Here is a 27,667-nt window from a genome sequence, read left to right on the forward strand (position 1 = left end):
GAAACATAAAGGAGAGTAATGGCTCTATCTCCTGGTGTTCCTGTCTCTGAGAGAGAGACCTTTTAGTGCTGACACATGCCTCAGTGCCTTTAAGGTCGCGGGGAGAAGATATCGCGCTTCAGACGTATGACCGCTAGTAAAAACACTCTAAATGATAACGGGAAATAATGACGACCGCTCGATGCTCGCGTGCTAGTTTGAAAGTTTACCCGTCGGGGTTAAAATGCGCGTGATGTTCCATTTTGCGACGCCGCGCACACGAGCCGCCGTCGGTACGAGCCCCTCGAGGGTTAATTCATATTTGTACTGTTTAGGTGTGATTGATTCGCTGGCCGGGGTACGCCTACAGCGCTCTGAGATCACCTCTGCAGCGCCAGGAGAGCTGTTGGTTTTATGAATAGATCTCGTGTGCATTTGTCAATAATATGGATCGGAACATTTCCACTTCACTGGCTCTGAGATGGGTTAAGGAATGTGAGTACGTGTGTAGCTCGCATGTACGTGTGCATGTGCGTGTTGTCGGTTGTTCTATGTAATGGAAGAGGGTGTCCTCGTATTAGGAAGTGGAAATGTGAACATTTTTAAGCGCTTTCATATTTATTGTTTGTGTTTGTTTCTTTTTGCATAAGCACGTAGGAGTCTGTCACATAGGGTTTGCATTCAGCGAGGAGTTCATTAGATCCGTATGCTGAACACGCTGCTGTACATCACGGCCAATGTATATGGAGGACGAGCTATTTTTAAAAAGCTTCATCTTTGCTGCTTGAGTGCGTGTGGGATCTTTGAAAGTTCACTAATTAGTTCATTGGGTTTGGAGCCAGCGCTGTGCTGCCAAAGGAAAATATGAAAACAATATTTTTTTATCATTAAAGTCGTCTGCAGCGAGACGGTTTGTTTCTACCTTGGAAACAATATAACTGTACTTGAGAAACTTTCATTTCTCTCCTTCATGTGGTCCATGTAAACAGCATTTGTATTTTTTTTGCAGGAAGAACAAACCAGGTTCTAGTTCTGGGTTTGAATTCACCGGCCGACTGGGCCTTTCTGTGTGGAGTTGTGAGGAGGACATGCTCGTTAGGTTCATTAGTGATTCTAAGTTGTGAGTGTGAATAGTTGCCTTTCTCTCTGTGTGTTAGACCTGAGATAAGATGGGTTTACATGGAGCCATACATTCAGATTACAATCGGGTTAGAAGCCCAAACCAAATGAAAATGCTTCATAGAAACTCCTCAGTCAGAATAAACCCAAACAGAATGGAATTTCATTCAGTTTTCACAGGAGTAGAAGATTCCTTTTCCCAAACTGATCTAAAGTCACGTAAACAATCAGTTCTGTCTGAGCGTGCTCTGTCGGGATGTAAATGTGCAGTGACGTTTGGGTGACGGTTCCTCAACTGGAGAACTTGTATTTAATAACAACTCTGAAAGAGATAGAGATGTTTAGAATATTGAACTGTTTAAAAAGGTCCATCAAAAATGAATTAAAGCCAGGATGGATAGAGAATGTTGTAGACCAGCTATTATAAGGCTAAAACAACACAATAGCAAAGGTGAATATGACCCCACAAACTTTCCGAATCAAGCTGATGCTTTAATAATAAAAGTGTAAAAACAATAGCAGCTACTCTGCTGATTAGCATAATAGCTGCTACTGAGCATCTTTGATCAGTCACGTGATGTTTTCATTGACCTGTGCATTTGACGGCCGTTCTGATTAAAAGTAGAGCGACATGTCCGACTGGAAACCTTCAGTCTGAATAAGAATAAAGTCTCCATGTAAACCTGGTTAAGTGGTTACAGAACATGTAAATCGTCTCACATCCCAAAGAATATATAGGACACGTACGTGTCGTCCAATCACACATGACACCATCTAAGTGATTCACTTTTGAATTTTTAATAGATTCCACACAAAGAGCGTTAATCAAAACACAATAGTGAAAATGTGCATCGTGAGGACTTCTCCCGATCTGAAACTCCTTCAGTCTGTAATATAACATTCATTTACAAATGCCATCATCACATCTGAAACAAAAGGCCAATGATTTTTTATTCAAAGGGCTCGATAAATTTGGAAGATTATCTAAGGAATATAATCCAATTCATAACTATATAGAATCACAAAAAGTGGTAGGTTTTCCTTCTTTCTTTCAGTTTATGTCTTTTCTCCTTTACCACCGTAACAAATCCATGGTCGCATATTCATGACAAAAATTCATTTCTTTACTTTCCCTCCCTCCCAGTCTGTACATTACCCTCCTCCTTGTTCATTTCTCTTTCTTTGATTCTTATTTTTTTGCCTCCTTCTTTTCTTGAAAAATGTTCCATCGGGCATAAATGTTTCAGTGCCACATGAAATTTTCATGGCGGTGCCACTATCCTCGTGTCTTTTTAGAATACAGTATGTAGGCCTAATTGAGCCATGCGCAGTTTATCCTCCTCCATTTTTTTTTCTCTCCCAAATCCAAAAAAGACCGAGAGAAGGATGAAGATGAGCGCAGACCTGTTGTGTGGCCTGTGAAGGTGACGTTTTTACCTGCCTGTCCCCTGCACGTCTGATGGATTGACGCGTTGTTGGCGAAAAAAATAAAAAATGCATTTGACACTTTTGTCAACATGTGGCTGGATGATCCAAGCATGTTGGCACCATGTTCTCCTCTTTGTGCATTTAGTATTAACATAGAAGTTTAGTTAGTTTGGTTATATTTTATGGTACTATGCACTTATTAATTTTCTAAATTCTAAATCAAATAGGTCTAAATTGTGCGTAACGTTTAAACCAAAACCAAACTCATCGACCTACGCAGGAAACTACTGTAGTAAAGCATCTTCAAGTTTTGATTTTATTCTGCTCGATCCTTTGTTGCTGTCAGCGCCCTCACTGATATCAGCGCGCACACGCAAACACACACACGCACACACAAACATTTACACGCATGCACACACAGGTGTCGCTTTCCAGCGCGATGAATCTGCAGATGCAGCCTCACCGCATTCGGCGTGCAGCGGCTGACGTCAGGAGAGGAGCGGAGTGAGAGGGAGTTGAAATAGGGCAGAGCAGGAGCGCAGCGCTGAGAGGAAAACCAGCCGGAGGAGCCGGAGGACGGCGAGCCGCTGCTGAGAGTTGGGGACGCGCTACTCGTTTGCTACTAACGCAGCTGCTTCCGAGACACCGAGCCTGCCAATTAAATCCGCGTAAAACCCCCGCGCCGAACCGGGGAGGGTTACAGGAGTGGGACTAAAAGGGGCGCAGTTTGGACGAGTCGCTGCGAGGAAAATCTGTGGCACGTTTGCACGAATTTTCCTTTCTTTCTGCCCCGTTGCCTTGGAGTACCACAGGTAAGCTGGGAGATGTGTTTGCTGAGGCTGGAATAAGCTCCGGTGTCGCTTAAAGGTGCATTTATTTTGTTCTTTTCACAAGTTTGGCTGTGTTGGGTGCATGGCGCTGCTTTCTCCGCACACTTTGCATGAGGAGTGGATGGGGAACTGTGAAAACGAGGGAGGCATCGGTGCGCTTTAATTTTGATTTTGTTTTAGGTGAGGAGAAACACAGCAGTTACAGATGGGGGGGACGTTTGTGTGAGGTGCAGCCGCCTCGTAGCGCAGGGCGATGTCAATGACAATCAGTGGCGGTGTTTAACTACACTGCTTGGTATGTCGCCTTTTGTCTGGCGAAACGCGGACTGTGATTAATCATTCAATATATGACCAGATGCCAGCGTTGGTAGCCTTAAAGCAGCGGCTCTACCTGCTCGGAAACAACAGGGCAGTGTTTGATAAATCGCTCCAGGAGGACTCCTGTGCCCGGATGCGCCAGGTTTGCTCAAGCAAGCGGAGGGACTGGAATCGTTGCACAGCGAGACACGCACATCCCTCGCAGGGCACTCCTGCGTGGATCCCCGGTCCCAACACCCACCCCTCAACTCCCCTACTCCTTCTCACCCGGTCCTTCCAATATGTTTGCCAGGACGCTGGCGAGACTTCATTTATCCCCGATCTCACCGACCACACACGCAGACTTGATCTACTCGCCAGCATGCAAGAAAACTCTTTAGAGTCAGAGCGGGGACAGTCTTTAACGGGGTGAGATTTTCTCGTCTGATTGTGTTAAATGAGCTGCTTCAGCGCGCTCTCATGGGGAAATCCTATCAGTGTCACTAGAGAGCTGGCACAGCGGCAGCAAAGCCTCCGTGACAGCCAGCGGAGTGGGAAATGAGGATTGGTCGGCGCGCACGCTGTCGTGGTAACAGCGTCTCCTGCGCACGGAGCTCTCCGTGGTGCTGAACCCCGCTCCGGCCGCCGCTATCTTCGCCTCTTTACTTGGTTAGTTTTGGTCTCATCTCTGCACGGAACCGACACCCAGCAAGCAAAAAATAATGGTTTGAAATCATCTTAGACCATTAAGGTCTGTGCGCGCCAACAAACCATGCAACTCTCGGTGAGGCACGTAGCCCCACACACGGACCCACACACGCGTATACACAAACCAGGACCAGTCTCTGCCATTCGATTATGAATGGAAGAGGCATTTAATGGCAGTGGTTCTCGGCGGGATCTGTTTGCACCAGAGCTTCCTTGGTGAACTCATAATTTGCAGTAACGTACAACCTTTGGACACGAGGAAACATGTCAGAATGTTTACACGCCGAGTCAGGAAAAACTCAGAACGGCACGGGGGCAAGAATAACAGGAATTCTGATAATTTAAGCTCAGACAATTCATTGGAGAAATATATTAGCCCCCAGAGGCTGTCCCGGACCCTGTCAGAGCAGCCCACCCTGGCATGGCTCGAGAAATAATGATGCAGTTCAGAATAGTCACTCAGTCGGGTATGTTGTAGTTTGCAATCTGGAGAGAGCCATTACAGCTCAGTGTCCAGCAGATTATGGCTGGTTGTTGCACTTCAGAGACGGCCTAATAGTGAGATGACTCACACGCTTCGCTGGCGCTGAAGATGCAGTAGCATACGATAACACACACAGTGCGTTCACACACGTAGAAATCTTCACAGCAACACTCCAGTCATTAGAGTTGAATTCTGCATACTGAGTCCGCTCATGCTAGCTACATAAACCATGCAGGAGCATCAACGTGTTGGGCATGTTGGCTGGTTAAAGCAACAACAAAAAAAAATTAATTCAAGGATTGTGGTTTGAGGTGTAATCTGCTGTTGTGTAATGAGAGCTTTGACACGCTTCTACAGGTTTTGCATGATTCTGGCAGACTATTTACCCGTGTCTCCAGACTGCATCATCATGAGCATGTAATTGACTTTATGAGTGACACCAGGAAAAGTATAAGCCGGAGCTCTGCTTTCCTTCCCCCCAGTAAACTGTTAGACTGTGTCAATATCGCTGTTGTTTTCTGGCTGTTGGTCCAAAATGAATAACTGGACTTTGAGTTTTGTGAGCGTTGCTCGTTCATGGACGGATACGGTTTTAAATAGTGCCGTTAACCTCACCTTCCTCTTTGGTTTGAAACCAATTTAATAGCAGGGTGAATGTGACATTTTCCTTCATCCAATGCAGAGGATTGTTCGACTCCTAGAAGGTCAGAGTTCAGACCTGGAAACAGCGAGTTTGAGTTCGGTGTCTTGCTCCCGGACATTTCGGCTGAGTGGGTGCTTCTATTTACAAGAGGCTGAATACAGGTAGTTTTAGTAGAAGCACAGTGTCTCTACCCACTTGACCTCTTGGCTGCCGATATTTCAAATAAGACGGACTGCTCCAGCCTTCTCGCTGAAAATAAATGCCGGGCTTATAGAAGACGTTTTACAGCAGGTGAATTCTTGATGCGCTGGTTTGAATCTGTTGGTTGGCTGCAGGACAACACCTCTTTCAACACAATCATTTCCTAGAAAGTAGCAGCTAGAGAGGTTCATTGAGTGTATCGACGCAAACGGTCATGTTTGGGGTTGGTTAGTTCCTCGTATCTTTTTTTTTTATTATTATTATTAAGGTAGCTGCTGCAGACTTTAAAGAAGAATCCAAACATAAAACGCCCTGCTTGTAAAAAAATTGCTTGAGATTAAATTAGAATAAATTACATTTTTCATATCAATTATAACTCCCCACTCGTGAACAGTTTAAATGCTTGGCATCACTTCGCCTGAACCCCATGTAGAGCTCCTCGTCTAATCAGCAGCAGGATTTATTTCAGCTCAACAAAGCTGTCCCCTCAGGTAAAAAAAAAAAAATACTCTATATACACGTGGTGACTTTGCTTTGCAAATCCCCACATAGTAATATAATAAGGCGTGTTCCAAAACCAAGGTAAAAACTCATTATGTAGTGAGTCTCACTCTCGTGGACCGGCTCCTTTTCCTATACACTGGCGTTCAGATGAAGCTGACAAGATTAGTTTTAAATTGAACTGATGAAACTCTTCCTTGTGGGTCTGACAGGGACACGCGTACTCTCATACCTAGAGAAATATAACTGATTAAAACGAGGGCCTGTTACAATGGGAAGCGTTTAATATGAATGACACAGAAGCTGAGGTGGGATGGGAACCATTAGATTCTGTACGTTTTTTTTTAATTTTTTTTTTCACGGTGGCCGCCGGCTGTCCTGATAAGTCCTCCCTTCTTCCTCCCAGTAGAGTTCAGTCAGGACTGCGAAACGTGGGCGACGCGGGGTTCACTTGAAATTCCGATCACTAATGTTGAACTTCTAGAAATGACCTTTACCGGCTACATCCCGTATGAACGCAGCAGCTTGAGCTCAGAGTATCAGCAGCTCTGAGCAAACAGCGCTCGCTCACCTCTCCGCCTGAACGGAGGGAACCGACGAGAAGAGTCGGCGGACGGGGGGTTACGGAAAGGTCACCCGGAAATACCGGTTTTCAGCGTGGAATTTGGGCAGATTTCTGCCTGTCGATTTTTAATGCAATTCATCCCAACTTCCCTCTTTAAAATGGCCAAAGAGTTGCTGTTGACTGAAAACATTAGTGACCGGTTTGCGATGTAATGAGTGATGAAGATGACTCTAACCTGCCAGATCTCATGTAGATTCGTAGAAATGAAAGCATCATAAATGTGAGGAAGCAGACCTTTGGGTTTTATTTATTTTATTTCATTCATTCATTTTTTTTTGTCACATACGCCGTTTCTAGGTTAAAGATTGAACTCTATGCTCAACTTTTCCATTTGATATTTTTCCATTAGTTTGCATGAGACACTGCAGGTGAATAGGGTCAAATTTTTAACAAGTAGATATCACCATGAAACTTCCCCACTTGATTACTTACATAAATACAGTTTTTTTTTTCTGTGAATTTATATTTAAATATGCAAATGAGGAGTTATCTTCTTAAATATGCGCTAATTTGCATGAATTTTGAGAACCGGACTCTGAATAACGGCTAAAGTGAGGTTCAAAGTTCTTGTTTCATTTTCTTAACATATTAGATTTCCAGGTGTTCACAGGGTGAATTTTGGAAATCTCCTTTTATCACTCCATAAATCACCAAATACTGCAGTCTGCAGTCCAAAAAATAAACAAATAAAATAAATCAATCGTTGACAGGTTTTCAGGGGTAAAATGTTGTATAAATCAGGCTCTGAATGATATATGAAAAATCCCCTCTGTAAATACCCACAGAATGTAGTTAGGAATAAATCTGGAAAGTTTGGTGTGAGTAAGAGCTACTGAAGTGGAGATTTCTGGCTCAGACTATGCAGCAAAACTCATTTTGAGAACACGGCCTTTAAAGTTTCACATTGTAAAATCATGCATATTTTTATTGGAACCCACCATGTACCAGAACCAGATCTACTCACATCCTTCAGAACATATCGTATAATCACATCAGCATCCATTTTCAATAAGTTCCTTCGAGCGTGAAGCATGAACGATGAGCCGTTGCAGTGGTTTCTTTTGCCCACCGTGTCTCGCCTTAAATGAGCAAAAGCAATGTAATAAATGATGTCGGTAATGTCTGCGAACAAATGAAACTCCTGTTTAAGCGCACTTTACCACTTAAGTGCCACCGAGTCTGCTTTGGTGATCGCGAAAGAGGTCGCGCTCGAGAGGTGACCTTGATGTTTCAGAGCAAAGCTTTTCAAAATAGTAGAATTGTAGAAAAAGAAAAGGGATTTCTGGTTCGACTTCGCCAAGTAGCAAGGTCCACGGAGGATGAAAATAAACCGTGGAAAGGTCAAGAGACCAGTAGTATGTGGAGCACCTTTATTGGACGGATGTGTCTCAGCTCGTGGCCTCTCGTCGGGGTCACGAAGACACACGCGCTGCAAAGCTGCTGCAGAACGTACGAGTGAGACGATGATGCTTCAATTAAAGGAGGCTGCGCGGCAAGAAATCTTCTTCTTCTTCTACTAATATATGTCCTGAATCCTCGTCCTGTATGGCAGCGCGTCAACAAAGCACACAAAGTCACTTAAAGTCTAAAGAAACTAATTGAAGAATGTTGATGTTTCATGATATTTGCCCGTTCATTGATCTCTGGCTGTTGCAGCCAAGACCGAGGCTTCAAACGAGAGCACGTGGCTATTTACAGGCTCCGGTTGTTCTTCAGTCCGCGGATAATTATATACACAAACCACAAAGTGCCTCTTTGGAGCCCTTTGCACTTTAGAACGTGTTTTTTCTCTCCATTTCCAATGCACATCTCTTTCATGTTGTTTGCAAACACTACTACAGGCCGCTGCTGTATAATTAGCAGACGCGGGCCCGTTAGCCGAGTGGACCATCCCGCCTTCGCCGCTGCAGATCCACCACATATCCTTTTTTTCGCTCTTGCAGCTGTGTCATAGAGCCTGCAGGGATTTATAGATTTAACAAGTCACTCTCTGTTTGTGTGTCTCTCTCAGACACACCTGACAAGCAGGATGTGGGCTTTAACGCCCAAAGGGGCTGCCGATCTGGTCACGGAAACTTGTCAGCGAAAAAAACTCGGGAAGTCAATATCAGAAAAGCAAAGTGGGACAGGAAGAGAATAGAGTATGACACAGAAGAAGGAGCAGCTCCCTCTCACTAGTCTCAAGATGGGGTCTTATTACTACCTAACAGCCTGCGGCTCTGTCTCTTCTGTAGAGATAGAGAGCGGCGAAGAGAGAGTGTCAGACAATAATTAATTTGGAGGCAGTGCAGGAGAAGCCCAGCTGATAAGGCTATGTGACGCTAAAGCAGCACAACCTGCATTGTATTCTCCCTGAGACCCCTGCAGCTTTGCAGCGAGACGCATCATTTTCCTCTCTGGGGCTACGTTTCAGCGCAATGTGAAAATGCGTATGTGCAGGCGTTTCTCTGCAGAACGAATACATTAACTTCCCCTGTGGCCGACGCCATATGTTTGAGTCGCATGCTTTAACTGCTCTGATGGCGCCCTTATTGTTGCTCGGCTGTTTGCCGTTTTTCATGTTGTTTTTTTTTTTCTTCAAAGAATTATCTGTGTTTTTACTCTGTTCTCCGCTGGTGTGATTTCTCCTCTTTTAACCGAAGCAGACGTCTGCTCTTGTTGGGATGTTGCAGATGAAATGTCCTCAGCTTGTTTCCGTTCTAATACAAATACAGAATGAAAACTGGAAACTAGAAAGCTCCTCAACCTTTCCTTTATTCTACATTGTTCCCAATATCAACAAATCCCATCAAAGTGTTAAAGTTAATAATGGATTCTACTAACATGTATCAGCTGTGAATCCAAAGTCTGATTTGATTTATTTCCCCGTATCCATGATGTCAGCAAATCACATGGTTTGGCTACTTTATTACCATGATCACAGTGTTTGTGCGTCGCTATGTGTGAACATAAAATCATGACTACATCACGTCTAATGAATCACTTTGTGTAAAAAGAAATGGCTCCTAGAGAGGAAAGTCAAACCATTGCTTCTTGTTTCTATGCAGAATTTGTTTATATTAATTTTTTTTAAAAAGTGTCACGGATGGATTTTCATCTCGGTAATGACTGGAAACTCCTGCTGCTCTGAGTTGCTGTGGTGAGCGTGTTTGGCTGTTTTTACATCTAACAGGCACAGACCAACATCAGCGTTTCTCTGGAGCTCAGTCTCTGCTGTTTTCCATTTATGACAAATGCATACTTTATATATACTGTGTTAACTGTGTCAGCTATGATCACTAGCTAGCAGCCAACCGTCCCCTGAGGTGAGCTGATGTTGCGCAGGTATATAAATAAATAAAAGTTAGGAGAACTTTTTTTATTTTTTTTGAAAACAGTTGCAACGAATATCAAATACACTGCCTCCAAATAGTGTTTATGAGAAAAGGCCGTATGGATTCACATGCTGACTTTTTCAGAAATAACTTCATTAAGTTACCTTTTTACCTGTTTTTAACTCTCACGATGACTGCTTTACGGCCTCTGTAGTGTCAATAACAAACTAAAACCAAACTTATCCAAACAATTGACACTGGATGATCATTATATTACCTACATAAAGTGACTTATTTTAGTGTTTTTAGGCTCAAGTCCCATCTACTAACATGGAGAGAGTGGAGCTTATGACCTATGCTGCAACCAGCCACCAGGGGGAGCTCTACTTGCTTTGGCTTCACTTTAGAGGACCTGTTTCTCCATCCTTCTTTATACTATCTATCTTTATACTGACCAGACATAACACTAAGACTATACAGAACTGTACAGAAATTGCACATCTTATTCTTATGAAATGTCGGTTGTTCATTACATGTTTTTTAATGTGACAGCTTCTTTGCACTAAAACAAAGGACTTCTTATCATTTATAGGTTGTGTTGTGGTCAGCTGAGATCAAACTGGGCTGAGTTGAGCTGATTTTACCACATGATTTCTTTATGTACACGACTTCCACTTGAATAGAAAAAGATTTAAACGAGGGGAGGACCCGATGCGCTCGCTCGGTGACGGTCTGTAAGGTCGGCAGCGTGGGCTCGTGACGGAGCCCCGAACTGTTTTATGAAACGAACATGAGGTTGGCTGTTTAACCTTACCAGACAGATATGGGATCAAATATTCCCTTTCTTGATGTAGCTGCTAAGTCATCTTTAATTAGAATCATTTCTCTCGTAATTAGGCCTGACGCGTCTATTGGAGGAAAATCTTTTTAACTCTGAGTTATCTGGATCTGAGGATGATAAGCGTGTAAAAACCGGCGCGCCGACTCAAACCCCCCCCCACCGAACTCCCTCGCTGAGACGCGGCGCTTATAAGTCTTTTACATTACCGTGAATGACAGTTCACAACCTCATCTTTACAGGCTAATGTGCTCTATAAATCCTTTTTCCGGAAACACCACTCCAGAGCGTCCTGACGTTTATCACATCTCCCGTCGTAAAAATAAGAAAAACCTGGAAGGATGCGCGCGCCGTTCACCTGCAGCGTCTGGGAGATAACTAGGGTTAGCAGGTGTGATCCTGGCTGACGGATTGACCCCCCCCCCCGGCAGTATCTCCTCCAACCTCACAGGAGCGGGGTTGAAACGTTAGACGAGCGAGTCGTGAAAAAACATTTCTGGGCAAACGGCGATTCTCTCGGTGGTTCCATTTCATGCTACATGAGACATCTGTCTGAAGCAGGCGTTGTTTGAACCGTGAGTGCAGGCAGGCGGGCAGACGGGCCGGCAGATGCGGGGGTGATAGCGGAGATTTTAGTGAAGTGGAGAATCGGTCTGAGGCTGCACTCAGCGTAACACTGAGCGCAGAGGCTTGTCTCCAAAATGGGGGGGGAAGTGGCACCTGCTTTCATCAAAGAGCTGACGGGATGTTTGTCGCTGCCTTCGACTTTAAAAGGGAGCGGGTTAAGTAGTCTGACACGTGGGATGACGATTTCAAAAAAAGCCAAAGGGATTAGATTTTTCTTTAGGATGCTGTGTGCAGAATTTTGCATGTCATTTTTACCCCTTTGTAATCTTTATAAATACTCAGCATCTTTGCGGGGCCGTGACAGCGAACCTGCCTGATGTGGTGCAGAGCCGGGACGTTCAGAGAGCAGGAAGGAGCTCTCGGCCCCCGATCACTTGAATTTGTCTCAGAGCTCAGCTAGAGGCCTTTCCTTTCCTTTCCTTTCCTTCCCCTGCTGCCGGCGCACAGAGCGACACGGAGGCCGTGGAGCCGCATGCAGCGATCGTTTACATGCCGCCTCTCGGTTTGGCTCTCGTCTTGGTCTCGTGCCATTTCAGCCGCAGTGGATTTCAGAGGAGTGATTTAGATTTGGTGTTGCTGTTTACACAGTAAAACAGTCGGGACCCCCTACCTACGATATGTGTTCTATATTAAACTCGGCCTAGTGCTACTTATAAATATACATTATTATTATCATTTTGCATTCAATATTAAGCTATTCAGATAATACACAGGTTCGAATATTTATTTCAAACATGTGCAACAGTAGGTTGTGCATGAACATACCTAAATATATCATGCTGCCTTGTGATTGGCTCAGCAGCAATGTGGGCGGGGCCTACTGTGTACAGGAAGCTTAGATTGACAGGTCTAGTGTGAAAAGCTAAAACTTAACTACAAACTAGAGAGGGTGTTTTTGCTCGGCATCATCATTGGATTTTATATATTTATTTCAAACACCTTTGTTGGGAGATTTTTATATTTGTCACATTTAAGTTATTACTGTAACTGCTGTGGATGAGTAAACAATGCATTATTGGTATAATTGTTGTCTCCTGGACGGTTCTTCTGCTGTTGTCAAAACAGATTTCCTACACTATTAGTTGTATAAATTATACCATATATTAGATTTAGAGCTGGAATTGATTTAATTTTCCCAACAATTACGATGAAGGGAATTGATCGTCAGCACTGAGCTCTTAATGTTCTCAGACATTATTCTTATATACGCCAACAAACGTAAAAGTGACTGTGTATCATGGATAGTATGAAGATGGACGATGGAACTGCTCCTCAAATGTGAAGCCGAAGCAAGTAGAGCGCCCCCTGGTGCCTGGCTGCAGTATAGATCATAAGCTCCACCCCCTTCATGTTAGTGAATGGGAGTTGGGCCAAACTAAAACAAACAAGTCAAATTTTTTTATTTTTTTCAAGTATGGTTTGCCATTTTAGGTAATTAACATTATATTGATGCCTTTTTTTTTATTTTATTATAAGAAACAGGATGTGACATAATAGCAACCACCAGTTGCCATGCCAACCGCTCCATGAAGCAGTCCTGTGGGACCCTGAGAGTTGTATTTTTTGTTTTTGTAATGAGTGCAGTGTTTCCTTGTACTTGGTGGAGGTAGAGGTAGGGCAGGTAGGGCAGAGTCTGTATGAAGTGCGGTCCAAACTCAACAGGACGGTGCTTCCTGTGTCCCCAGGAAAATGTGGGGACGTGTTGTCCATATTTATACAGTCTCTGGTGTAAACATGAGCTTGAGTGTGTGCATTTCATTTCTCACAGCGTGTTATTAAGATTCTTGTCTGGCTCTAGTCTTGTACCCAACTATAATTTGTCCCATCAATGCATTAAGATGAGTGGACGTTATAGATAATTTAATCTGCAACTTAGAAATGTGCTGAACACTGTAAAAGAAAAAAAGGAATTGCAGCTAAAAGACTCTTGCGTCTTGGTAGAATAGTACATTTTCTCTGATCCGTGCATGATGTTGCTGACAAACGTCCCCATTCGCTGCGGCCTCACAGATCGTGTGAGATGTCAGATGTCGCTGTAGTTTCTCAAACTGGTTTAGAAGTGGGGGGTGGGATGTGGTCTTTTGTGCCATACGATTAGAAGTCTCAGACATAATCACATAATCACGCAATTTGCACAAAAAGACTGAGTCGCTCTCCCTGGCTCAAGATCAACACTGGTTCTAATTTAGGCCAAATTGGTTTCTTGATGTTTGTTTTGCCCGTGTGCAATTATATATATATTTTTTTGGGAAAGTACTGAGACTCGTGATCAGCAAGTTGTGTGCTGATATCCAAATTAATAGAGGTAATCTGCCGGCGTCGGTATATTTGCCTCCGACTGTGCTTTTCCTTCGGTGATTCTGCTGGATGTGCATTCAGTTTGTTTGTTTTGAATGAATATACAGTAGAATGTCTGTCACCTTTTACTTTATGAAAACATTTACAAAGTTGCATCTCTGTATATATATATATATATATATATGCATTATCAGACAAAAGCTTGGACGCACCTTCTCATTCATCGATATATACATATATAAATATATAAATATATATAATTGGTCTGCAAGATATAGTCTGACGACCTGTTATGTAACACCAGCATCAGGCCTAGATCCCTATTTTTAACCGAACTCGAGTTCTGTGCAAACGTGCATGTGCTCGCTTAAAACAAACTCATTACGGAGTGTAGTGAACCATGCTTTTACAATATTCTGTTGTGATTGTCCTTCATTTAAATGCGTCCCATACTTGCTTTGAGCCTTGCATATGTTTTTTTTTTTTTTTTCCATGCATGCATTAAGAAACGTTTGAAGCCATTCAAAATTTAGCACTTAGCGAAAATAAATATTTTATCTCAAACTTAAAAAAAAAAAACGGAGGCCATTGTTGAATTGGCTTCGTGCACTTCGAAGGTGCATGAAATGAATGGCTCATTTCAGAATATGGCGGCGTGCAGGCGGCTCATTCGTTCACATCAGCACTGTGCGTTAAAGGCGCTCGGCTGAGCGTTCACCGTTTCTATAGACCTGCATCCGCAGCCAACAAAGCGCTGGAATCTAAAATGTAAGTTCAGGGATGATATTTATTTGATTTTCACGATGAATCGCACTGACGTGATAAGCTCATGTCTTTTCATTCAATTCAGTCCAGTTTTATTTAGATTGTGTCAAAACCCTCAAAACGAGCCTGGAAAAACTCTCCAGCAGAACCCAGCTCGTACGGAGGGAGACGTCTGCTTGAGGCCGACTGGACAGAGACAGAAAAAGAGGGACGAGATAAGCATCTGTCATAAATACAGCGTACACGTGGATGCAAATGCAAGGAGGGAGAAGGACACACAGATGTTGACATGCTGTACGTTAGCGCCAGAGAATTGCATGAGTAGTAACAGGGAAGAAACGAGAGGAGGAACAGAGCTCGGTGCCAGAGAGGAGAGAGATAAGCACATGTCTGACTACACGCAGAATCTGCTGGTGATACAAATACAAGATTTAACTATGACAGTGTGATGATAAGGTGTCAGTGACAGCGGTTGTTCTATCACAGGTGTATTAGTGGCTGTAATGATTTTAATATAAGCGCTATCGTAGGCAGGTTGGAGAATGCTGTGGAAAACTGCAGGAGGCCGGGAAGACTGGGCAGGTTGATGAGACCAGGACACAAGAAGATGGAGGAGAAAGGGAGAGGGAGGGAAGGGGGACATACAGCAGTTGACATGCAATATATATATATATATATATGCATGTATGCACGTGTACGTGTGTGTATCTTAGATGGATGATGTCTTAGTACGACTGAATGATATGTGGGTAAATTCCCAGAATGAGGGGTGGGGCCAGACCAGGTCCCAGAGAGAGAAGCACGTGTCCCCCAGCAATGCAACCAGGAGGCCTGGCCAGATTCAGCAGGGCCACCCCACCCCAGCTCCACTCCCCTCGAGGGAAGCGACAGTCCTTCTTTTCTTTATGTACACATAAATATATACAAATACGGGTGTTAAAGAGGGAGGGAGGGAGGGAGGGAGGCCCCTAGCCCACCCCAACATGGGCCCTGGGAATCCCAGGGAAACATGCGATATGATAGTATTGGTGAGTTGCATGAGCGTCAGAGAAAAGAAATTAGAGGAAAGGAGCTAAATGCAAGAGAGAGTAGAGTAGAGGACACGTGCATCGTCCCATTCTGGAGGCTCATATAGAAGTTAAATGTAAAACAACAACAACAACAGAAAGTTTTACCTCTTAGATGTTGTTGATGGAGGCCTGTGATGATGCAGAAATCAGTGTTTGATGTTTCAGTAACTTTCTGCACGGAGGAACGTTGTAATATTGCAGCGTTGGGACTGTGAGGTAGCAAAATATCAGCAATATCACTCAAACTGTGAAAACACGTAAAGCACAACCAAGGGTTTATCTGCAGTCTTTACTGCTTAGAAAGGCTCATAAAAAGTCTATGTTCCCAGACAATAATGCTGTTTTTTCATTTATCTCCAGGTCATCGTTTTAAATGAGGAATTGTTCTCAATTGACTCACCTAAAAACCTAAATGGTTTAATAACACTAATAATAATATTAGGAGTGTGTCCTGAAATAACAGGTGGACATTGCTCTTTCTGTAAAGTGTGCTGGTGTAGCCTTTAGCACAGTTTAGCATCGCATCTCCTGCTCCTCTCCACCTTTGTACTAAGGCACAGATTCAGGCTGTTAAAGTCATGTTTTCAAAGTGATCTCAAACATGATTCGCAGTACAAAGTGGAGCTAATTCAGTATCTGAGTGCAGCAGGGGACGGGTTAGCTCGTCGTTTCATTTTCACACCTGTTTTTTTTCCCAATTTCGCACCTTTCTTTATAAATCTATTATTCAAAGCCAATGTTTCTGTTCGACCAGTATATTGTTTTTTTTAAAAAAAAAAAAAAAAACCTCTGGGCTATTTCACCGAAACCCACGAAAGAAAGAGAAAACAGCACTACATTTCCAGACGGTAAGCAACATAAAAAAGCGAGACAGGCCGTCCGCTGTTAGCTAGCTGGGACGTGAACAGACGTGTTTAACTTTGAGCCCAATGAGTCGCTCTTTATGGGAAGTGTCTGAACGAGTCCGACGATGAGCAAAGGGTGCTCTAGTTTTTAAAGTGTCTGTCTCTTTAAGCCTGTTAGTATTCTGGTCAAATAATGGCTTCCTCATAGACCGTGTCCCTCCTGATGAATTTCAAAACGGACCATTCAGTCCTCGATTCCAGCGCTCTGTTTGTGTGTGTGTGTGTGTGTGTGTGTGTGTGTGTGTGTCCGCTCGTGTGCGCTCCTCCTGTGCGAGTGTGTGTTGCGGCGTGTGGGCCAAGCGCCGGGAGGGCGGCAGGCAGCACATTAAGACGGTGACTGGCAGATCTCATTTGGTGTTTAATTTCATAAGGGTGAGCTCTCATCTACGAGGGTCCCATTAGCCCCCGGCTAGCTGGCTGAATAATGTTGGCGGTTCCTTCAAGTGATGCCGACGCTGACAGGACTTGTGTTATTTTCCAGGCTGTGTGTAGTTTGCTACGGAGACAATAATCGCAACTCAAGTATCTTGTTTTTTTAGTTTTTTTTGCCTTTCTGCTACATTTCATGGTCTGTCAACGATGAAACAGACAGTATCTGATGCAATGACATACACAAAGGACGGGGCAATTCTTCACGTTTGTTAGTTTATGTGCATTTTTCAAAATTGCAGCTGCACTAATCAGCGTTTTCGTAATACCAGTCAATCAAGTAATAAATCCTCAACCCATTCTTCAGTTCCGGGAAATTCTACTGAGCGCTGCTTTTCGTCAGCGGCAGGTTTTCTGGGTCTCTCCTTTTTCGTGAGCGTCAGTTCCAGATGCAGCAAGCAGCTGTTTTTTAATGCAAAGCCTCCCGCGAAGCTCACTGTTCACAACCTGCAGCCCAGCATCAAACAGTAGACAGACGAACAGCGGCCGACAGCTTGTTGATGAGCATATGGTGCGTTTAGTGTCAGATATGACAAAACCCAATCTAGTGCATGCATGTGCACACTCACCTGCCACTTTATTAGGCACACCTGTTAATCAGCCAATCACATGGCTGCAATTCAAAGCATGTAGAGGCAACTTGCTGGAGTTCAAACCGAGCATCAGAATGGAGAAGAAAGGGGATTTGAACATGGTACGGTTGTTGGTCTGAGTATTTTAGAAACTGCTGATCTACTGGGATTTTCACGCACAACCATCTCTAGAGTTTACAGAGAATGGTCTGAAAAAGAGGAAATATCCAGTGAGCGGCAGTTGTTGATGTGAGAGGTCAGAGGAGAATGGGCAGACTGGTTGGAGATGATAGAAAGGTACTTGTTACAACCAAGGAATGCAGAATACCATCTCTGAACACACAACAACCTTGAAGAAGATGGGCTACAGCAGCAGAAGACCACACCGGGGGCCACTCCTGTCAGCTAAGAACAGGAAACTGAGAGTTCACACAGGTTCACCAACACTGGACAATAGAAGATTGAAAAAACGTTGCCAGGTCCGATATTCGGAGGGCAGGGTCAGAAATTGGCGTAAACAACGTGAAAGCATGGATCCATCCTGCCTTGTATCAACGGTTCAGGCTGGTGCTGGTGTAATGGTGTGGGGGACATTTTCTTGGCACACTTTGGGCCCCTTAGTACAAACTAAGCATGGTTTAAATGCCACAGCCTCCCTGAGTATTGTTGCTGACCATGTCCATCCCTTTATGACCACAGTGGACCATCTTCTGACGGCTACTTCCAGCAGGATAATGCACCATGTCACAAAGCTCAAATCATCTGGAACATGACAATGAGTTCACTGTCCTCCAATGGCCTCCACAGTCACCACAACTCAAACCAATGGAAGAACCTTTGGGATGTGGTGGAACGGGAGATTCTCATCTTAGATGCGCAGCCAACTTCAGCTCGTGTGAACTGTTTGTATCATGTTTACAGCTGAATGTAATTTAAGCAAAAAATTATTCTGGCTAACACGTTCCTCGTTTATTTGTTTGTTGCTCAATTACAAACGGTGAATAAACTTTCAGCCGGTAGAACCGGGGGCAGGGAAGGTCAAGGTGAAAATGCCTCTCTTGGAATATTCAACAGGCGGCTGCAGACATTTAACACCACAAACACCTCCACGCTTTGAGATGCATCATGTGTTTTTGTGCCCTTGTTGTGGTTTCGACTGCAAAGTTTACGGGCCCCTAAGGGAAATTTGTTTTCAGGCTGCCTCTGCAGTAAAACTCGCGATAAAGCCACATTATAAAGTATAAGACCGCAATAAAAACAATAAACCCATTACCTGAAAGTGCAATAACGCACATAACAAACTGCCCTGTCACGCAGTACAACTGTAAAGCCCTGCATGATAAGACCCGATGAGACGTTAGCACGTTGATGGAGTCCAATAAATATTTCTCATCAGCGCGCAACTCCGGTTTCCTCCGCAGGGTAAACACAGGGGTGGACAAAAAGGCAGCGCACCATCACAATGCACTATAAACTCAGTGTAATATCCCCACATTAAATACTGCCACTGTTAGATAAGCGGTCTAAGAGGAAGAAATAAGTTTTGTCTGTGAGCAATTTAATGAGTCGTCTTCTTCCTGTACTTTATTTATACATGAGGCCATACTATAAAACTATATATTTTAATCATCTGATTAGAAACGAAATGAAAAGCTGTTTGGTTCATTCTTTCCTGGGATGAGGTTCGCCCAAAGATCCATCATTTTTTATTTATTTTATGCTCAGTTGCTCTCTGGCGTTGCACAGCGGTGATCCTCAGTTTGTTATTTCCAGGAGACTTTTAATTATTTATTTTTTTTGTGTGTGTTGTGCGTGAGTGCTGCTGTGCTGAACCAGATCTTGTGACTTCATATTTTAAGCTTTCATGGCGCTTCCACCATTTGCGACATCTGAGGGTCGTCTCTTTGTAGACTTCAAAAGATTTTTTCTGTGTCCTTTGTAAAACAGATAATTATCCCCATCAGTGGGGGCTTTGATGTGTACATCGCTGCATTATGTTGTGTGTGCATGTGCGTGTCGGCCCATGGTGTCGTTGTATAATCCTGGTTCCATTTGGTCTGTGAGCATTAGCATAATTTCAGGTATTTTATCGGTGCACGCGCTAAATATATTAAAATCCAGGTACCTGCAAATGAATTGGAAGCACTAGAAAAACATTTGTTATTTAAATAAGAGGACCTGTCATTATATATACATATATACATATATTATATTTATAAAGAAAAATGCTCTACTAGCAAATGATAACAACCTGCTTTGCAATCATGGTTGCACCTTCTACAGTATTTTTGCAGTTAATTAATTCCGGACTCATGATTGCACAGACACATAGACCAAAAAATCTCCCATGAGAAGAACACAATTATTATTATTTTTTTTTTTGTCAAATGAAATCATCAAAACTCATTTGCATGGAAAAAAAAAAATCACAGCTAAGGTGCGAAGATTTGCAGTTCAAGTTGCAGAACGCACCAGAGCATGTTACGGTTTTATTTAATGATCAGCTGTTATATTTGAACACAGGCTATTAAAAGAAGCTGTAATTATGTTTTATTTATTTATTTATTTATTTATTCTGTAGCTGCACTTTGTGCGCCGGAGTCGGTCTAAGGTCTTTTTGTGTGCTTTGTGTGTTTTCCCTCTCAGATAGCACTCATGGGCAGCGTGGGTGTTTGGGCCGTGGCCGTGGCCGCTCTGCTGGGGATGTCGGGGAGCTGGCTGGCTGAAGGGCACAAGAGCAGCAGGCGAGGCGGCGCGGATACAGCCAGGATGTCACGTACCTCCTTTCAGGAACCGCACTCCGTGGTAAATATCCTACGCGGCCTCCCTCGCCTTCCATCACACACACAGACACACACACTGAGGCCATCGCCTTCACTCACTGTCGAGCTAAAGAAACGCTCCCAGTGATGTACGGTAAAACAATCATGTCAACAATGAATCGAATCAAGGTCGCACAGAAAAATGAATCAAAAAGTGATCTGACAAAACGTGATGGTCACTGTGATGTCACGACGTTGGCTGGAGGTGGAACAGAGGGAAGCTGGAGGTGAACACTGTCGCTTTCAACCATGAAAATGTCGTCAAAAACACTTAGTTGAAGTTTTATTGCATACCAGCCACTGCCAGTCGTTGATGACTTCGGATGAAAGAAAAGGATTGGAGTGAGACATTCATCAGCAATGCTTGCAAAACGCACTTCATGTCAGATAAGATTAATGTGAAATGCATCATCAGTTTTAGCCTGGACAATGTTATGGGTTAGAATAAACTGTGACTGAAATTACATTAAGTTAATCATTATTTAGAGGATTCTTGTTACAGATTAATGCTAATGCTAACCGCTAGCTAACACAACACTAGTTGTGTGTTCCATGGGTGTCCAAGCAGAAGTTACATTTACTACATTAACCTCCACAGTGGTTCCAACTTGGTAACTTTGTTGGAGAGGCTTCACTTGATAAAGACAGACCAGACTTCGTCCCCTTTGTGTCCTTCCTCCATCACTCAGAGTCAACATATTAAAATAACACACGGTCTCAGAGAGTGAATGTATTAGTATATTCTCTAAAATACGTGTTTCCTTCGTCCATTCTTGCCAAAACAAGTCTCTTGAAATATGCTAACTGCCGTTTACAGGCTGTAATGTTTGTGATGTGTTGCTTCCAGCTAAGCCCCGCCCCTCAAAAATACGTCACATTGTTTACAAACCATGAAGGGGTCTATATACTGACCATTAAGGTTTATGTAGAATTCATGTAGAACAGTCCACAAGTTTGAGAATGTAAAGAACTGATGCATCCGTGCAACACCTGTAAATAATAATGATAATAATAATAATAATAATAATTGCTTTATTGATCCCTAATGGGGGTCCTTAGGGGGGTCCCTACTTTATCTCTCCATCAGTTTGGGGTCCTAGGCCTGTAAAACATTGAAGATCCCTGCACTAATCCATTCACCCCAGTGCAGGTGTAAATTATATTTGATAGGTCAGGCCTTCATTGTGATTTTTGTGGTTTAACCTTCACAGCGCTCGTGTATTTAACGTTTAAATTTACGGTGCTGTCGTGTAAAGCAGCTTCACACCTGATGAACGTTTTCTTTTTCTCTCAGTGTAGATCAGATCTATAGAGGCTACGAAAGCTACGAGAACAGAACCAATGGATGCTCATGATATCGAAATGAAAAGTTTCTGCAAATGTTAATAGACCTATAAATCATTCAGCTGTTATATCCGGAGACATTTACCACCATGAACCGACGTCTGCTTTAAGTGCAGCATCCAAATGTTTACCTTAATTCATTTATGGGATTCTGTATGTTCACAAATCCCACTCAGGGCAGCTCGGCGCCACCACGGATGCAACTTTATCATCAGTCATAATTAATTTTCTCCCCGATCTCACAGCTGCTGTCATTAACCTACACGTTATCAGACGGCGATTACATCTCGGCCGGTGCGTTTGTTTTGCTGAAAGGAGACTTATCCCTCCTTCCTTCGCCACGTCTCCGTGTACGTGTCTCTCTCTCTCTCTCTGTGTAATTACACACCCGAAAAAATTTATGATCCATACGTGTTAAGATTTATCCAGTGACAAATGAACTGCATAATTGAGAAATTATTTGAAGTTAACATTCGATAATTGCAGGCATTTGTTATTTATACGTTTACAAGTGAATTTCAAGCTTCAGCTGTTAGCCTCGCAGGAGCAGACCCGGCTCGGGTTTGACTCCAGGAGCGGCAGCAGGCGCGTAGACGGTGGAGATGGAGGATTTTGCGAGACTGCTTAAGGCTGAAGGATGGAAATGGGAGCGCAAAGTGGTTGATTTATGGTAAAAGACACGGCGTTAAAACCACTGACAGGAGAAGTAAATAACACTGAGCATCTTGTGACAATTCATTTTTTAAATCATGCATCCATCAACTCCTACAACAACAAAGAAAATTTGTATGTGGGATACAGTGTTGTCTGTCTTAACGTCCATGCTTTTTCAATAAATCTGGCTTAAACACCATCGTAACATATCGTGCTCAGACGCACAAAATAAATCTTACCTGAACTTTTAAGAACAAGGACGTCCTCAGTTCGTTGTTTAATGGGCAATGAAACAAAAAAATCATCTTCAGCAACATCAAAATTACAAAAAACTCATATACCACCTCTGACCTCTCCTTGCATTTAATATTAGATATGATTCTGTATAATAATCTCAGCCTCTAAGTTTGAGTTTCCTTACATCTCCTCCTTCCATTGTTTCTCGTGGATGTGAAGTAGTTGACTGCAGATTGTTACTAAAAATATAATATAAATCAGAAGGAGAAAATACTGCAGAGACATCTCTTGACCGGGGGAAATGATGAGCTCGGTCCTCTTTTTTGTCGGCCTTTCAGAGCCGAACCATTTCACATCTCTGCAGTGAATTTAGTTCTGAGATATTTGCATGAACATTCATTGGGCTGAAGTGCTGAATAAGCTCACTTAGTTGCATGTGTCGCAACGGTTTACGAGAGGATTAAAGAAAGGAATATACTAGACTGGCCCTCTGGGGATGTGGGGCCCTTACCTGCAAGAAGGTAAAAAAAATACTAATAGGGAGAGTCCACAAGACACACACAGACGGACAGACAGATGCATACAAAGACACAGCCCTGTGGTTGTTCTAATTCTGTGCAAAATGAAGCATGTACACCCCCCTGGTCTGTTCTAAATCTCACTCACTTTGGGCCTTGCCAATTTGGCAGCCTGCTTTGGAATGCCATTTTGCTCTGGTGGTTCTGTCCCATGAAATCCCTTGATGCAAAAAAAAAATAAATAAATAAATAAAAAAATCCCAGGCATTGCACCATCCTTCTCTCTGGCCAGGATTGGAACTTTAAAAGCTGTCAATTGGCGGCAGAATTTAAAGTCAACCCTGGGGCGAAGCGTGCAAATCCATGAATTCACATTATGCAGGATGCATTTGCAAAAGCCTTTGGGAGAGAACAAGTCGTGCCATTTTTTTTATATATATATATATATATATATTTTTTTTTTAGGACCTAAAATCCCCTGAAACAATACAAAACATGTAAACAGAGCGGAAGTGGAATCTCTGAGGATGTGCAGCAGACTGAAGAAACTAAAGTGAAAAAATGAAGAATAAAAGAATAGGGACTAGGAGAAGTCAAACCTTTTGATATCAAGTTTTTATGCGCTCCACATTTGACAGCGTAGTTAGGGTTGGGACTGGCCTCTATATGAAGCGGTTAAGTGATTTTTCCGAAAGCTCAAAGAAAGACATAATTGTGCTCATTGGATTAAAGGTTTAGGCATAAGAGGGCTATACATTGAATGAATAAAGACTAACTGCAGGAACAATGAAATGAAAAAGACCATCCCTCCATGACGGCAAATTCTTCTCCTGCACTTTAATTTTCAGTAGTGAGGCTATCTATCCCCAGTGCATTCACATTTTGATCATGACTTGGACCTTTAAAGCTTTACTTTTTTACTTCGTCTCAGTCCCCAGAGGGTTGGCTCTCGATTTTTTTCCTCGTTGCCTCTTGATAATTTGTTCTCAAAGCTGAAAAATAAGTTTGAGTGAGACGGAGCATATGCAGTGGTTACCACGATGTGAAGCAATAATACTCTTCTCTACTATAATTGTAATGGTAGGAACACTGGCTTAGCTCGGAGCAACCATCTGGCACAATGTGGTGTGATAATCGTAGCTGGGAGATTAAGCCATTTTGGATGTGTCAGTCTTCCGTAATGAGAGATTTTTCTGTTTGAGACAATGTGCTGCACTGGGGACATGTAGCGTGTGTTGGGATCATGAGAAAGCAACCGTGTAACACGCGATAAATGTGGGCACGGAAAGTCACTGTTGCTAAATTAACTCTTTGTAACTGTATTTAGTCATTAGTCATTAGTGCAGATGAAAAAAAAAAAAAGAAGAGAGATTTAGAAAATTCCAATTTTAGGACAGGTGTGATAGAAAGTGTAATTGTCTCCAGTTCTAAGAAGTAAGTCCATAAAAACTATAAAACATCACACATCTATTTGAGCTTCCTCTGCTTCATAAGATAGAGCTGGAAAGGATAAAAAACACGGCATAATGGAGTATGTGGCTGTTATTATTATTAATATACTATTATATCAATAGACCCATTCACAGATTGTAAACAATGTGACTATTTTGAGGGGCGGGGCTTAGCTGGAGGCAAAACATCTCTAACATAAATGTGGGTAAGCATATTTTAACAGACTTTTTTAACTGGAATGGACGAGGAAAACTAATATTTAAGAGAATATATTAATACACTCACTCCCCAAGACTATGAGCGTTATTTCAAAAAGTTGACTGATGGGACTATATCCACCCACCATAGCCTAAATAATGCTCACTCTGGTATACGTGTCATTAATGATATTGACTCCAGTCAGCCTGTATCAATAAACAGCAGTCAACACCAATCAGGCATAACATTAAAACCACCTTCCTAATATTGTGCAGGTCTCCCTTGCACAATATTTGCAACAAAACAGTTGTGACTCGTTGGGGAGGTCAATGCCTTGTGCTGTTATTTTGTTTTTTAAGTTGTTGCTAAACTGTTTTGTGTGTGTCTGTGTCAGACTGCATCCTGAGTTGAGCATGGCTGCTGCCGCCATAATGTTGTGGCTGGTCGGTGTACATTCACTGTATGGTTGAAAGTTGCACTATTCTGTGTTCTTTCCGTCTGAATCTGAGGTTTACATCTTGGGAATGCCTCCTTGTCCTAATCAGGCAATATCATCAACATGATCAAATCCTCTCAAACCGCAACACACTATATATACGTACAGCAATGGTGAACTGGCGCACAAGCAAAAAGGCTTTGTTACTGCCTAGAATTAAGAACTGAAGGGAGACGCAGTGAGAGTAAGTGGGCACATGCAGTACAGCCAAATGGGCCCTTTGAGTGAAAGGCATAGCAGCTCATTTAACGGAGCGAGGAGACTTCATAAGAGACACAGCTTGGCTTGAAATGCCCTGTTGTTCACATTGGATTCCCTCAAAATGTCAGTCTCTGTGCAGCAATGTCAGATTCTTGTTCTGTGCGGGTGTTTAGGCGTTTCAAGGTTCAACCATACTTTTTTTCAACAGCCATCTTATCGAGTTTGCAGTTTCACAAACCTAATAAGACTGGCTAATGTGGAACCAGGCCTTAACGTCAATAACATTACACTACCATGACATTTGGAGTCTTGAGTGCTACTTTAAGATATGAAGTCACAACAGAAGTACCGCCCGACCCAGAAAATCTATTAGTTTCTGATCTGCTGTGTCATGTAACATCCCCCCCATGTTGCAATTAAGTGTAAGTTCGTCAAAGTCGCCAAAGCTGGTTAAAAGACCAACAGCGACAAAGAATATGTTGTTTTCCTCTGTGGCGTAGAGCTCCACTGCAATCCAAAACCAATTAAAAAACACATCTCTGTGATGTAGTTTGCGGAAGTAGAAAGTGGTGAAGTGTAAAAGTGATTGCTGTTATTAGTCTGTGGAGTTGCTCTTAATTAAAAAGATGGCACCGATATGTCATTATTATTATTATTTTTTTTTTGTAAGGAACAAACATTGCTCTTTACAAAAAAGACTGTAGGCTCCGTGTCATGCTTTAACTTTTTTTGTTTTTTTTGGACATGAATCAGATACGTGTTTCCCGTTGGCAGTATTTATGTTACCTCCAGGTTCCTGTGGTTCGCACCTGTGGTAATAATTGATATTTCACACTTACTTTCCTTCGATGCCATCAACACGTGTATTAACTTCCACACCTAAGCTCAGAAGGTTCTTCATTTTCGCTCTGCTCTGCTGTTCCCTTCAGGGGTCGTCACAACGAATCATCTGCTTCCATTTCACCCCTATATAACTATACTGAAATATCGATACTTCCGATACCAGACATCAAAATGTCGATACTTTTGATACTTTAGTAATTGGAGTTAATGTAGGAGCACAGTGGAAAGTAACTAACACGCTAACAGACACATTATGGTGTATTTACACAAAGTATCGGTATCGGATCGGTATTGCAGATATCGTATCGGAAATCGGTGGTATCGAGCATCACCACTCTGTATCCTCTTCTCTCACACCAACTACCTTCACCACATCCCTGAGCCTCCTCCTTGGTTTTCCTGTAGATGTGAAGACGTTGAGAGTCGCTACAGAATGACCTCGTCACTAGCCAACGTGATTCTTTCCTCCATGACGGCAGCAGAAGTTTTCTAACGTGAAAACCATTTCCTCACACTCTGCATTCAAAAAGAACATTGAGAAAACTCCGCTCCTTCAACATGAAACCCCCCCAAAATCCACTCTGAAAAATAACGTGTCTCACACATGGCAAAACATCATTTTTGTACGTCTTACTTATTTATCGCCAGAGATGTAAGCCTAGGCTGAAGGGGGCTGAAGTCAAGCAAACAGCCTCGATCTCGAGAGGCTAAAAGCTGTTTAATCTTCCTCTCCTCCCGTTCGTGCGTATCTCTCAGCTTTGTCGTTACCTGTGACACGATCCGCGGGACTCGCATGTAAAAATACACCGATATAATCAGCCTCTCTTCACAGAGGAAACACGGTGGAGGGAAGCGTCGGATCCTCCCTAATTGAAGACCCCGGTGGGTTTAGCCTATTTGCTCGAATGAAATTCTGCTGGTAATTATTTAAATTTCTCCGCCCACTGAAAGCAACTTAAGATAGAGAGAGAGATTCCATAGGTTTTCTTTCCGATACGATACTGAGTAAAATTAACCGATACTGATTTGTGCAAATAGATTTCAAATCCTAGCTTCATAAGTCACACTGCGGTTGTTGTCTTGAGTTACTACGAAAATAATGTCTTATGCCAAAAGTATAGAGAAGAGATGTAGCCGGAGGGGGGGTGGGGGAGTCACAGCAAGGAGGGGGGGGGGGAGCAAGTATTTTTAGAAAGAAACACACAGCCTCTCTTTCACCTCTATGCTTGGTTTGATTCTCTAATCAATTGATCAAACAGCGGCACTCAA

At 42.8% G+C, this 27,667-nt stretch overlaps 1 protein-coding gene across 1 annotated transcript in view; it reads left to right on the forward strand.

The window, feature by feature from the left end:
• The first annotated feature begins 2,961 nt into the window (after window positions 1-2,961).
• fstl4 (follistatin-like 4) overlaps window positions 2,962-27,667 on the forward strand; it is a 232,505-nt gene continuing 207,799 nt past the window's right edge. Inside the window, exons 1-2 of the mRNA XM_047607542.1 lie at window positions 2,962-3,338; window positions 20,280-20,438. Coding sequence (XP_047463498.1) covers window positions 20,289-20,438 — 150 coding nt within the window. The 5' untranslated portion in view covers window positions 2,962-3,338; window positions 20,280-20,288. The remainder of the gene's footprint in view (window positions 3,339-20,279; window positions 20,439-27,667) is intronic.

Source organism: Mugil cephalus, chromosome 15, assembly GCF_022458985.1.
Source record: "Mugil cephalus isolate CIBA_MC_2020 chromosome 15, CIBA_Mcephalus_1.1, whole genome shotgun sequence".
Taxonomy (NCBI): Eukaryota; Metazoa; Chordata; class Actinopteri; order Mugiliformes; family Mugilidae; genus Mugil; species Mugil cephalus.